Source organism: Clinocottus analis, unplaced genomic scaffold (genome assembly GCF_023055335.1).
Source record: "Clinocottus analis isolate CAN_PGR_092001 unplaced genomic scaffold, fCliAna1.0.p SCAF_31, whole genome shotgun sequence".
Taxonomy (NCBI): domain Eukaryota; kingdom Metazoa; phylum Chordata; class Actinopteri; order Perciformes; family Cottidae; genus Clinocottus; species Clinocottus analis.
The window spans coordinates 1,194,130-1,207,135 of NW_027176054.1; the positions used below are offsets into that span (position 1 = coordinate 1,194,130).

Below are 13,006 nucleotides of genomic sequence, written 5' to 3' on the forward strand. Positions count from 1 at the left end.
CCTGTCCGTCGAGTGCGATCCACCGCAGGCAGGTAAATAGTTTCGAGGCGCGAGGTGACAGGAACGTCAACGTTCTCAAACACTTACTTCATGACTGGCAAACAGAAGGAGTCCTGAACCCTGAAGAAGCAGCTTTAAAAATAAAAAAAATAAAACAAGACAAAGTGGAACCCTCAGAGAGCTTTTAGCTTGTGTGTGTTTGCGCGCTGCAGCACTGAAGGTGTGACGCACGGCTCGTTGTGTACCTGCCAGGGTTGGCTCCACTGACAGCCCACAAAAACTGTAACAAGCCCCGCCCACCTCGGCTCACCTGGGGAGCGGAGAAGCAGGTTTTTTTTTTAGTTCATCCAATCAGCCTGTGGCATTTGAAGCCATGGAAACGCAGCAAAAAAACACACAACTCAAAGTGTGCACGTGTGTTTCAGTGGGAAAATTCAAAGAACCTCTTTTCAAGGATCGTGTCTTTTTTTTCTGAGCGGTCTTCACGCCTTCAGGTTGTAGAAAAATAATATGTAACGCTGCGCACGGCGGATCAACCAGAGTTGGAGTTATGGACATAGCCTCACTAGCTAACCTAAACTGACCGGGTCACGTTACTGTAGCTACCAGCACATAGCCTCACTAGCTAACCTAAACTGACCGGGTCACGTTACTGTAGCTACCAGCACATAGCCTCACTAGCTAACCTAAACTGACCCGGTCACGTTCCTGTAGCTACCAGCACATAGCCTCACTAGCTAACCTAAACTGACCTGGTCACGTTCCTGTAGCTACCAGCACATAGCATCACTAGCTAACCTAAACTGACCCGGTCACGTTCCTGTAGCTACCAGCACATAGCCTCACTAGCTAACCTAAACTGACCTGGTCACGTTCCTGTAGCTACCAGCACATAGCATCACTAGCTAACCTAAAATGACCCGGTCACGTTCCTATAAATAGCAGCACATAGCATCACTAGCTAACCTAAACTGACCCGGCATCCAGTTTAATTAATATTTGGCAAATCTTTTGGTTTGAACACGACATAAAAATTCGGACTATTCGAGATATTCGGCCATATATATGAAGTGTTATTATAGTAAATTAAGTTATTTTCAATGTTCATTCTCCTTCGTTTGGCGCCAAAACTACTTCAAGTGTAAATAATACATTTGGTGTACACATTATATTGTTCACAATTCTATTAATCACAAAGACATCAGAAGGAGGTTGAGAGTTTATTGTCATCACAAAGCATTGTGGGGGATGGGATGGGGGGTGGGGGGGTAAACATCTCACAGACAGACCGACCTCTCTAGAGGAAAACATCATCAAACAAACAAAGTTAATGTATTGACGTAACTTAACATCAGCTCCCTGGTCAGACACTTCAAAAAGGATAATTCCTGTTTATAACAACTTTGATCTTGTATCCATCGTCTTGGTCATCGTTTCTACTGGTTATCCTTTTTTTTCAAACAGACATTCCACTCGCATTGCAAAGTGGAAGGTGCAGCTTTTAAAACACTGAACATAAACATCTACCCTGTTTTGCGTTTTTTTGTGCCTTTTTTTGCACCTTTTTGCACCTTTTTTTCCCGCCTTTTTTGCGCCTTTTTGCCGCCTTTTTTATGTGCCTACTTCCCCTTTCCACTGTCTCAAATCCACACCAGCTAGTTGTATGATATGAATGCGGATAAAAGGAACTCTACTGCATGTTAGTAGCCACAAAGTGTGACTTTGAGCTGTGACCACATCTACATAAACTTCAACGCCTCCTGGTTTCACACTCATGCTGTGATTCAGCGTCGCAAACGCTAACGCTAACGCTAACGCAAACGCTAACAACAATCGCGCCCCCCTCCCACTCGTTTAGACGCAACCTCCTCCTCGTCTACTTCCTCGGTGGGGTCGGAGACTTCATGAAGCGGGGCGGGGTTGGCGACTTCACGCCGCGAGACGGAGTCGGGGACTTTGGAGTCGGAGTTGGAGACTTGGGGACCGGGGTGGAGGCTGGAGTCGGGCTCTTCATGGACGCCGGGGTCTGGGACTTGGAAGGTGTCGGGGTCGGGGTCTTGGAGGGCGTGGCCGGGGACTTCGGCGGCGCGGCGGCTGCCGGCGGCGCGACCGTCGGCGTGGCCGTCTTGGGCTGTCCCAGCTTGGGCTCGGGCAGCTTCTCGCCGTGCTTGTAGACGCTCACGGTGATCTCCACGAACTCGCCGCCGTACTTGTTGCGCACGTTGATGCTGTACTTGCCGGAGTCGTCCGGGGTGACCTTGGTGATCACCAGGCTGGCGAACTTGCCGCCCTCGAACACGACCTTGGTGTGCTCGGTGGACGCCACCTCCTGCTCGTTCTTGAACCAGGTGACCTCCGGGGTCGGCTCGCCCCACACGGTGCAGGTCAGGCTCAGGGACTGGAGGGGGGCGAGAGCACACTCAGGTCACGGTGTATTCAAACGGAAGGTTTGTGAACTAAAAACACACAACAAGTGAATGAGCGACAATGTGCCGTCGCTTTGTGTCAACATGTTTCCTCACCTTCTCCTCCATGATGGTGACCACGTCAGGAAGCCCACCGACCACACGGCCGCGGTCTGAGGAGAGAGCAGGTTACCAAGGAAGTACTACTAGGAAGTACTACTCTACAAGAGAATACCTCTGTACTGACAAGGAAGTCCTACTCTACAGGAGAATACCTCTGTACTGACAAGGAAGTACTACTCTACAGGAGAATACCTCTGTACTGACAAGGAAGTACTAGAATACAGGAGAATACTTCTGTACTGACAGATAATATTACTATAAAGGAAAATACCTCTGTACTAAAGAGGAAGTACTACTCTTCTTAAGTACCTCTGTACTACAAGGAAATACTACTCTAGAAGAGAATACCTCAGCACTGACAAGGAAGTACTAATATACAGGAGAATACCTCTGTACTGACAAGGAAGTACTACAATACAGGAGAATACTTACTGACAGGTAATATTACTATAGAGGAGAATACATCTGTACTAAAAAGGAAGTACTACTCTGCTTTAGTACCTCTGAAGTTACAAAGAAAGTACTACACGAGCAGAGAATACCTCAGTACTGACAATGAAGTAAAACTCTACTCTCACTAGCGGGACAATACATGATTAAATACTCACTCTTCTCTGCAAATGCTGCCGCCCTAAAAGACACAAAATAAATAAACATGATGAAAATGATTTGTACACAACATAGAGAAGCACGTTCACAAACTAGTGTTGTGCTACACAACTCACTTCAGTCTCAGGTACTCGTCGTACGCATCGGTGTACGCTGCCAAGACAAAGCAGTTTTTATATACAAATATAGACATACACATAAATAACTAATTATATACACACATTTAAAAGAATGGACAGTAAAAACAAGTATAATTGTGTTATTTTTATAAGAAATAAAGATATAGAAGTAGATAAATGACAAATATATATATAAAAATAAAAACATTGGCGACTGAGTAAAATATTTATAAATTGTATTACAAGTTTTATAAGTAATACAACATTCATATATTTCATATATTTAAATATAATATATATATATATATATATATACATAACTATATATATATATATATATATATATATATATATACATAACTATATATATATATATATATATATATATATATATATATATATATATATATAAATGAAAAATAATGGCTACAGAGTAAAAGATTATAATAAATTGTATTACAAGTTTGAAAAATTCATGGGAAATAAATAATATAAATAACAAAATTTATATAAAAATGAATAAAATGAAAATAAATAAAATGAAAAAAATGAATATATATATATATATATATATATATATATATATATATATATATATATATATATATATATATATAATGCAGAATAATGGCTCCAGAGTAAGAAGTGAAAGAGTGAAAGTAGCAGTACAAGTTAAAACCCTCCAGTGAGACATTTGGTACCTTGTCCGGAGAGGTCGAAGGTCCTGGCGTGGGTCTGCACGCCGTCAGAGATCTCGATGGTGTAGCTTCCCTTCTCCTTGTCGGTCGGGTCGCAGATCTGCATCCAGGCCATCTCCGCTGTGCCCCCGATCCGCATCTTCTCGGATGAGGCGATCTTACTCTCCCTGCGGGTTCACGGCACAGAGGAGTCACTCCTCAACACAACCCAGACTTCTACAATGTGTGCTGCTTTTTTTCTCGGCTAACAGGAAGTTAGCATCTCGGTGGTTCCCATCAACAAACGTTTCTGAGGCTAGATCAGATAATCCCCACGAATAAACACTAAGAAGCTAAGAAGCTAATGTGAGGCTGTAACATGACCTCCCCTCTCCACCGCTTAGCGAGCGAGGAGACGTCCTCACAAGGACACAAGTCCTCCTATACCTTGTGTCCTTGTGTCCTTGTGAGGACGTCTACTCGTCTCTCTCGGACTCTTTTAAAAGACGCCTGAAAGCTTCTACGCTCACCCAGAGGAGCGTTTAATGAACAAAAACATTTGAATATTTCACAACATCTCATTTCCAAACTCATTCAAAAGGCACGTCGCCCTCTAGAGGAGGAAACAGGACGTGCAAAACTGTTCCAAAATACCTAAAAAAAAACTGGCTCGTGAGGAATTTCAAAGGAAGTTGAGAGACATAAATTAAAAAGAACTCTGCAAAAGGTGTGTAGAAGAAATATGAACGTAGAGAATTGTTTTCACTGCAGCTGAACTATGCAGGGTGATGTTTCTTAAATAAAACCATTACATGCTACATCCTACATGCTACATCAGCGGAGGTATTTTCACCTTTGACAGCTGACAGGAAAAAAAAAGAAAACCAGAACTTTTACTGAACGTTTAGCAGCGGTTATCTCTTGTGTAATATTATGTTTTTGTACATGAGAGCAAGAGATAAAATGTGTTTTTGTACATGTCTCTAGTTGCAAAATATTCCTTTACGAGGACGTGAATCCAGATGAGTTGATGCTGATGTTGTTGCACCTTCACAAGCTAAACTTTTGACGTGAAGCAGAGCCGTGGAGGCGCGCGTCTGTGTGTGTTTGGTGGAGTTGTGTGCTTAAGGGAACTCGTACTTGTGCTTCCAGACGGTCTTCATCTCCTCGGTGTAGTAGTTCATGTAGCACTGCAGGCGGATGCCCTCGGGGGTGCACTGCAGCACCAGCTCAGAGGCCGACGCACCTGGGGAACAAGCACCGTCACCAGGGCTGTCCTCAGCCGCCACGCGGCTTTAATGTGTTCATGTTCAGCCGCTCACGCCGGCGAGCTGCCGCTCCGTCAGCCACAGTCAAATTGTAATAAATATATTTTTTAATTTTTTTTTAAATATTTTTTTTGTTTTATTTTTTATTTTTATTATTTTTATTGATTTTCTAAATTATATACATACATGTATAAAGTATAGATACATATATTGTTTTTTATTAAAAAATATTTTATTATTAATAAAACATTTTGTTGTATTCTCCTTTAATTTTTTACTTTTCTATCACTTTCTTCATTCCAAAAGATTATGTTTTCTACATGAAAAAATGAAAATACTTGTTCGCAGATCCCCGTTATTCATATTGTGCATATTCTCCAATAAAGTATATACAAAAATATTGACTTTTGTTTTACTACCTTGAGTAAAGCCCTTTTTACTTGGTAAAATACATGTTTTTTTGTGAAAATTAAAATACTTGCGCTGATCCCTGTACATCATATTGTACATATTCTTCATAAATGTATATTTAATATATATATATATATATATATATATATATATATATATATATTTTTTTTTTTACTAAATCACATGTTTTTTAGACTAAACCAATAAACGTCACAGAGACGTATTAATGAATCCACTGAAACTCTCGAGGACAAACTTTTCATTAAATGTTGTCGATCACGTCGGAAACAAAAGAGAACAAAACGTATTCATGAAGTGACTCACCGGCGTTCTGGGCGAGGGCGTTGATGATGTCATCAAACACTGAAAATTAAGACACAAAATGTGATTATTATGTGTTATTATAGGTAATACCACAATACAGTGAGGATATGTTGTAATTCATGGAGGAATAAAGTTAAAATTAGAAAACACGATACAGAGAAAAGAGAAAAATTAGGCGAAAAATAATGTAAATATTGAAAATAATGTAATAAAGAGGAGCCACACTTTGGGACATTTCCTCTCTTTATGAATTTAAATGTATTTGTTTAGTTGATGAATGAAATGTTTGTTTTCTCTGCAATGCAAAGTTGTTTTTATTTAAATGTGAAGCACTTTAAACTGCATGTATTGTATGAAAGGTGTCAATCAAATCAAGTTTATTATTATTATCATTGTGGTTATTATTACCGTGGCCAGATATGTCGAACAGAGACGTGTCCTTTCCTCTGTCGTCACTGAGCACGGCCTTGAAGACGCCCTGATCCTTTCTAGAAAACTGCAGATTCAAAACATTATAATAGTATCAACAAGCAGCAGAAAATCTCATTGTGTGTATGTATATATATATATATATATATATATATATATATATATATATGAGAGCCGTGGTCACCAGAGGGATGGGCAGCGCGCAGGCTCCAGACATCACGTTGGGAGGAGTTTCTGGAACGATCTCATCGTCCTCTTTGTACCAGTGGAAGGACGTCTCCTTCTTCACGTTGGCCACCTAACACACAAGCAAACAAACACACAACGAACACACAACAACATGAGTGTTATCGGGGGACAAGGAGGCGATGGAGCGATGGTCTGGAGCCGGCGGTTCAGACCTTGCAGGCCAGCATGACGGTGCAGTCCTCGGTGACGGTGAAGTACAAATACTCAGAGAAATGAGGACCTGAAATGAAGGAGAGGGCGTTGAGTGAATGTTCAGGACATAAAGAGCAACAATACGCTGCATAAAATACAAATATATATATATATATATATATATATATATATATATATATATATATATATATTTATATATATATATATATATATATATATATATATATATATATATATATATATATATATATATATATACTCCTAAATATTTACTTGTATACACAAAAGTGATGAGACCTGACCAAAATGTTTTATATATCCTTTAAATAAAGTCCTGCATCCGAAGCAGAATGACCCTGTGTGTGTCTTCCTGTGGCGTGTTTACACACCAGACTAGCAAACAAACAAACAAACAAACAAACAGGCCTGACAGTGTGTTGCAGTGTGCGGTACCTTGCTTCCTGATGTGCTCTTTCCTCTGGAACTCCGCCTCCTTCAGGGCAACTTTGAACACTGGGACAGGAAACACAAAATACACAAAAAACATGGAGACATGTGTATCTTGTTGTAGTGTATCTTGTTGTAATGTGTGTATCTTGTTGTAGTGTATCTTGTTGTAATGTATCTTGTTGTAGTGTGTGTATCTTGTTGTCGTGTGTATCTCATGTTGTAATGTGTGTATCTTGTTGCAGTGTATCTTGTGGCAGTGTGTGTATCTTGTTGTAATGTGTGTATCTTGTTGTAGTGTATCTCATGTTGTAGTGTGTGTATCTTGTTGTCGTGTGTATCTCATGTTGTAGTGTGTGTATCTTGTTGCAGTGTATCTTGTTGTAGTGTATCTTGTTGTAGTGCATCTTGTGGCAGTGTGTGTATCTTGTTGTCGTGTGTATCTCATGTTGCAGTGTGTGCATCTTGTTGCAGTGTATCTTGTTGTAGTGTATCTTGTGGCAGTGTGTGTATCTTGTGGCAGTGTGTGTATCTTATTGTAGTGTATCTTGTTGCAGTGTATCTTGTGGCAGTGTGTGTATCTTGTTGTAGTGTATCTTGTTGCAGTGTATCTTGTGGCAGTGTGTGTATCTTGTTGCAGTGTATCTTGTGGCAGTGTGTGTATCTTGTTGTAGTGTATCTTGTTGCAGTGTATCTTGTGGCAGTGTGTGTATCTTGTTGTCGTGTGTATCTCATGTTGCAGTGTGTGCATCTTGTTGCAGTGTCTCTTGTTGCAGTGTCTCTTGTTGCAGTGTATCTTGTGGCAGTGTGTGTATCTTGTTGCAGTGTATCTTGTTGCAGTGTGTGTATCTTGTTGCAGTGTATCTTGTTGCAGTGTATCTTGTTGTAGTGTATCTTGTTGCAGTGTGTGTATCTTGTTGCAGTGTATCTTGTTGTCGTGTGTATCTCATGTTGTAGTGTGTGTATCTTGTTGCAGTGTATCTTGTTGTAGTGTATCTTGTTGCAGTGTATCTTGTGGCAGTGTGTGTATCTTGTTGTCGTGTGTATCTCATGTTGTAGTGTGTGTATCTTGTTGCAGTGTATCTTGTTGCAGTGTATCTTGTTGCAGTGTGTGTATCTTGTTGCAGTGTATCTTGTTGCAGTGTATCTTGTTGTAGTGTATCTTGTTGCAGTGTGTGTATCTTGTTGCAGTGTATCTTGTTGTCGTGTGTATCTCATGTTGTAGTGTGTGTATCTTGTTGCAGTGTATCTTGTTGTAGTGTATCTTGTTGTAGTGCATCTTGTGGCAGTGTGTGTATCTTGTTGTCGTGTGTATCTCATGTTGCAGTGTGTGCATCTTGTTGCAGTGTATCTTGTTGTAGTGTATCTTGTGGCAGTGTGTGTATCTTGTGGCAGTGTGTGTATCTTATTGTAGTGTATCTTGTTGCAGTGTATCTTGTGGCAGTGTGTGTATCTTGTTGTAGTGTATCTTGTTGCAGTGTATCTTGTGGCAGTGTGTGTATCTTGTTGCAGTGTATCTTGTGGCAGTGTGTGTATCTTGTTGTAGTGTATCTTGTTGCAGTGTATCTTGTGGCAGTGTGTGTATCTTGTTGTCGTGTGTATCTCATGTTGCAGTGTGTGCATCTTGTTGCAGTGTCTCTTGTTGCAGTGTCTCTTGTTGCAGTGTCTCTTGTTGCAGTGTATCTTGTGGCAGTGTGTGTATCTTGTTGCAGTGTATCTTGTTGCAGTGTGTGTATCTTGTTGCAGTGTATCTTGTTGCAGTGTATCTTGTTGTAGTGTATCTTGTTGCAGTGTGTGTATCTTGTTGCAGTGTATCTTGTTGTCGTGTGTATCTCATGTTGTAGTGTGTGTATCTTGTTGCAGTGTATCTTGTTGTAGTGTATCTTGTTGCAGTGTATCTTGTGGCAGTGTGTGTATCTTGTTGTCGTGTGTATCTCATGTTGTAGTGTGTGTATCTTGTTGCAGTGTATCTTGTTGCAGTGTATCTTGTTGCAGTGTGTGTATCTTGTTGCAGTGTATCTTGTTGCAGTGTATCTTGTTGTAGTGTATCTTGTTGCAGTGTGTGTATCTTGTTGCAGTGTATCTTGTTGTCGTGTGTATCTCATGTTGTAGTGTGTGTATCTTGTTGCAGTGTATCTTGTTGTAGTGTATCTTGTTGCAGTGTATCTTGTGGCAGTGTGTGTATCTTGTTGTCGTGTGTATCTCATGTTGTAGTGTGTGTATCTTGTTGCAGTGTATCTTGTTGCAGTGTGTGTATCTTGTTGCAGTGTATCTTGTGGCAGTGTGTGTATCTTGTTGTTGTGTGTATCTCATGTTGTAGTGTGTGTATCTTGTTGCAGTGTATCTTGTTGCAGTGTATCTTGTTGCAGTGTATCTTGTTGCAGTGTATCTTGTTGCAGTGTATCTTGTGGCAGTGTGTGTATCTTGTTGTCGTGTGTATCTCATGTTGTGCGCTGGAGGATCTCACCGTCTCCCACCAGCACCAGGGAGCTCTGGGTCTTGGCTTTGCCGTCGTGGATCTGCACGGTGTAGGTTCCCTCGTTGGCTCTGGTGAAGTGATCCACGGTCATCTGGATGACGCCGGTGTTCACGTCATGGCTGATCTTTATGCCCTGAGAGGAAACAACACAAAGACAAACAATACAACATTGTGTTTGTTTCATTCTGCTTGTTATGCACGAGTCAAAGTCCTCGAGTGTTCAACATGCCAATGAATTACTCTGATATAAAAATTCAAATTAATTATATAAACATAAAAAGCATACATAGTGCAATAATAGATATTAATATTTGCTTTTTTAAATGAATAAAAAATATACATGAAAAATAAATAATAATAAATAATCTGAAATTAAGAGAATAAAAAAAAATAAGAATAATTTTAAAAATATAAAAACATAAAACATGCAATAATATAAATATTTCAAACAAATTAAAAAATAAAAAAATTCAAGATTTAAAATGTAAAAAAAAAAAAATAATTAAATTTTAAAATTTTAAAAATTAAAAATTAAACATTTAGAAATCAAAAAATTAAAAATTTAAAAATTAAAAATTTAAAAATTTAAAAATTTAAAAATTTAAAAATTTAAAAATTTAAAATTAAAAAATTTAAAATTTAGACCATCCCTTTAACTTCAGTACTAACTGTGAAACGTTCGTACCTCTCCGGTTTTGACCTCCTTGTCGTTGACGATGACCCTGTAGGACACGGAGGGCGACAGCTTGACGGCCTGCAGCCAGAAGCGCACGTGACCCTTCTCCAAGATCTCATAGTTCAGGCCGTGCTTCAGAGGAACAACTGCAACGAAAAACACACAACGACGCACAACGCTGAGTCCTGAGGAGCCGGCGATGGCACCAAGAGACGAGAGGAGGAGGCCGCTCGTCACTCACCGGGGTGTCTGATGGCGTAGCTGAGCTCCAGCATCGTGTTCAGGGCTGCGGGATGGATTCAAGACAAGAAACATGAGCACCAAACAACAACAACAAACAACAACAACAACACGCCTCACGAGACCAAGAAGACCCACCGTCCTCAGTCAGCGTGTGGCTGGAGGAGACGCCGTCTGTGTCGGTGACGACCACCGAGTAGCGACCCAGATCGTCTTTATCCGGGTTGGTGAAGGTGAGTCTGGAGCTGAGGAACAAAAGCATTACAGATATTAAATATCCACTAAGATCCATATTTTAAACATCTTAAATACTCACGAAGATCGAAGTATTAAAGGTAATAAATATATAGTAAGATCATATATGTGTATATCACACATCCCGTGGCAGCGCTTACGTCCGGCCCTTCTTCGTGACGGCCACTCGGGGGCAGTCTCCGATGGCTTTGTAGTTCTTGGACCACACGAACTTTGACGTCTCGCAGATCTCGCAGGCCTCCAGGGACAGGAAGACGTCTCCGGTCAGCTCGTCCACGCCAGCCACGATCTCCTGGGTGCCTGTGAACAGATGAACAACCCGTGAAATTCAGGTTAGAAGCCGCTACGTCGAGCTGAACTTTGACCTGTGTGGCTTACATAGCGGTGCTGCTAGCGGTGCTGCTGCTAGCGCCTTCAAGCCGCTGTTGCTAGCATCCTAGCTTCGCCACTGCAGCGGCAGCTTATACGTAAACCGCTGTGGCTTGTTTATGATTAAATACAACTTTTTTATTTAGTGGATGCGGCTTATAAGCGGGTGCGCCTTGGAACCCGAACATTTTACCATGAAGTCTTTAAGTCTTTATCATAAAGTGGTGATAATATTCTGCAGGAAAGGAAGCAGCGTTCAGTCGCCGTTACCTGGAAGAGCTTTGGCACAGACCGGCTCAGACAGCTGGGAAGATCTTCCGACTCCTTTTGCGTTGACAGAACGAACTCTGAACACGTAGGTTTCCCCTTCCTCCAGCCCGCCCACCTGCAGGACACCACAGTCAGGCTTATGTTGCATATTGATGAACACATTAATACTTAATGAGGCAAACAGTTACATCAAAGTCATTTTAAGGTAAAATGAAACCTTTCAAAAATGAAATAAACGACTCAATTTGTCATTTTGATGCGCAAAGTTTTAGGGATAAACACTTTATAGTTACAACGGAGAACTTTCATTTTGTGTGTGTTGATTCTGGCGCCCCCTGTGGACAAAGGCGGAAGCGCCAGGGTCCCTTTAGAAAACCTCTCATTTTACCGCAGCAGGGTTCTGACAGAATCCGAGCCGGTGGCACCGAGCTTTAAGAATAACTCTCTAGAAGCAGACCATCTTCTCCCCGATGGTCTCGTCATGAAGAGATTATTATGGATTATTAATCTGCGGCGGTGGCGGCGGCTCCCACCTGCAGGTAACGCTGGCTCACAGCCTCCTGGGTCAGAGTGGTGAACTCCGAGGAGCCCTTCTTGGCCATGTCCACCAGGTATCCGGTGACCGCACCGGCTCCGGTGTAGACCGGGGCCTTCCACAGGAGGACCAGGGACTGACCTCTGACCTCGCTGAAGCTCAGGTCGTAGGCGGGGCCTGGAGGATGGAGAGCAGAGGCATGAGCGGCGTGTTGCGGTGTCTCCATCCAGACGCTCACACGAGGGTGGTGCTTCTCAAGCAGAGAACTAAGAAGCTCCTTTATGCTAATTCACTGGACAAACAGTACGTCAAAAGATCCCTTCCTGCTTCCTCGTGAGCGTGTCTAAAAGGTGAGCGAGTCTAAAAGGTGAGCGTGTCTAAAAGGTGAGCGTGTCTAAAAGGTGAGCGAGTCTAAAAGGTGAGTGTGTCTAGAAGGTGAGCGAGTCTAAAAGGTGAGCGTGTCTAAAAGGTGAGCGAGTCTAAAAGGTGAGCGTGTCTAAAAGGTGAGCGTGTCTAAAAGGTGAGTGTGTCTAGAAGGTGAGCGTGTCTAGAAGGTGAGCGTGTCTAAAAGGTGAGCGTGTCTAAAAGGTGAGCGTGTCTAAAAGGTGAGCGTGTCTAAAAGGTGAGTGTGTCTAAAAGGTGAGCGTGTCTAAAAGGTGAGCGTGTCTAAAAGGTGAGCGTGTCTAGAAGGTGAGCGTGTCTAAAAGGTGAGCGTGTCTAAAAGGTGAGCGTGTCTAGAAGGTGAGCGTGTCTAAAAGGTGAGCGTGTCTAGAAGGTGAGCGTGTCTAAAAGGTGAGCGTGTCTAAAAGGTGAGCGTGTCTAAAAGGTGAGCGTGTCTAAAAGGTGAGTGTGTCTAAAAGGTGAGCGTGTCTAGAAGGTGAGCGTGTCTAAAAGGTGAGCGTGTCTAAAAGGTGAGCGTGTCTAGAAGGTGAGCGTGTCTAAAAGGTGAGCGTGTCTAAAAGGTGAGC

General features: G+C 41.7%; 1 protein-coding gene across 1 annotated transcript in view; it reads right to left on the reverse strand.

Moving 5' to 3' along the window:
• Window positions 1-1,207: 1,207 nt before the first annotated feature.
• myom2a (myomesin 2a) overlaps window positions 1,208-13,006 on the reverse strand; it is a 28,847-nt gene continuing 17,048 nt past the window's right edge. Inside the window, 18 exon segments of the mRNA XM_068595736.1 lie at window positions 1,208-2,398; window positions 2,523-2,578; window positions 3,137-3,159; window positions 3,254-3,290; window positions 3,958-4,121; window positions 5,074-5,179; window positions 5,937-5,975; window positions 6,345-6,432; window positions 6,550-6,663; window positions 6,767-6,834; window positions 7,221-7,280; window positions 9,682-9,826; window positions 10,379-10,515; window positions 10,611-10,655; window positions 10,748-10,854; window positions 11,005-11,164; window positions 11,504-11,618; window positions 12,037-12,215. Of these exon segments, the coding sequence (XP_068451837.1) occupies window positions 1,877-2,398; window positions 2,523-2,578; window positions 3,137-3,159; window positions 3,254-3,290; window positions 3,958-4,121; window positions 5,074-5,179; window positions 5,937-5,975; window positions 6,345-6,432; window positions 6,550-6,663; window positions 6,767-6,834; window positions 7,221-7,280; window positions 9,682-9,826; window positions 10,379-10,515; window positions 10,611-10,655; window positions 10,748-10,854; window positions 11,005-11,164; window positions 11,504-11,618; window positions 12,037-12,215 (2,165 nt within the window). The 3' untranslated portion in view covers window positions 1,208-1,876.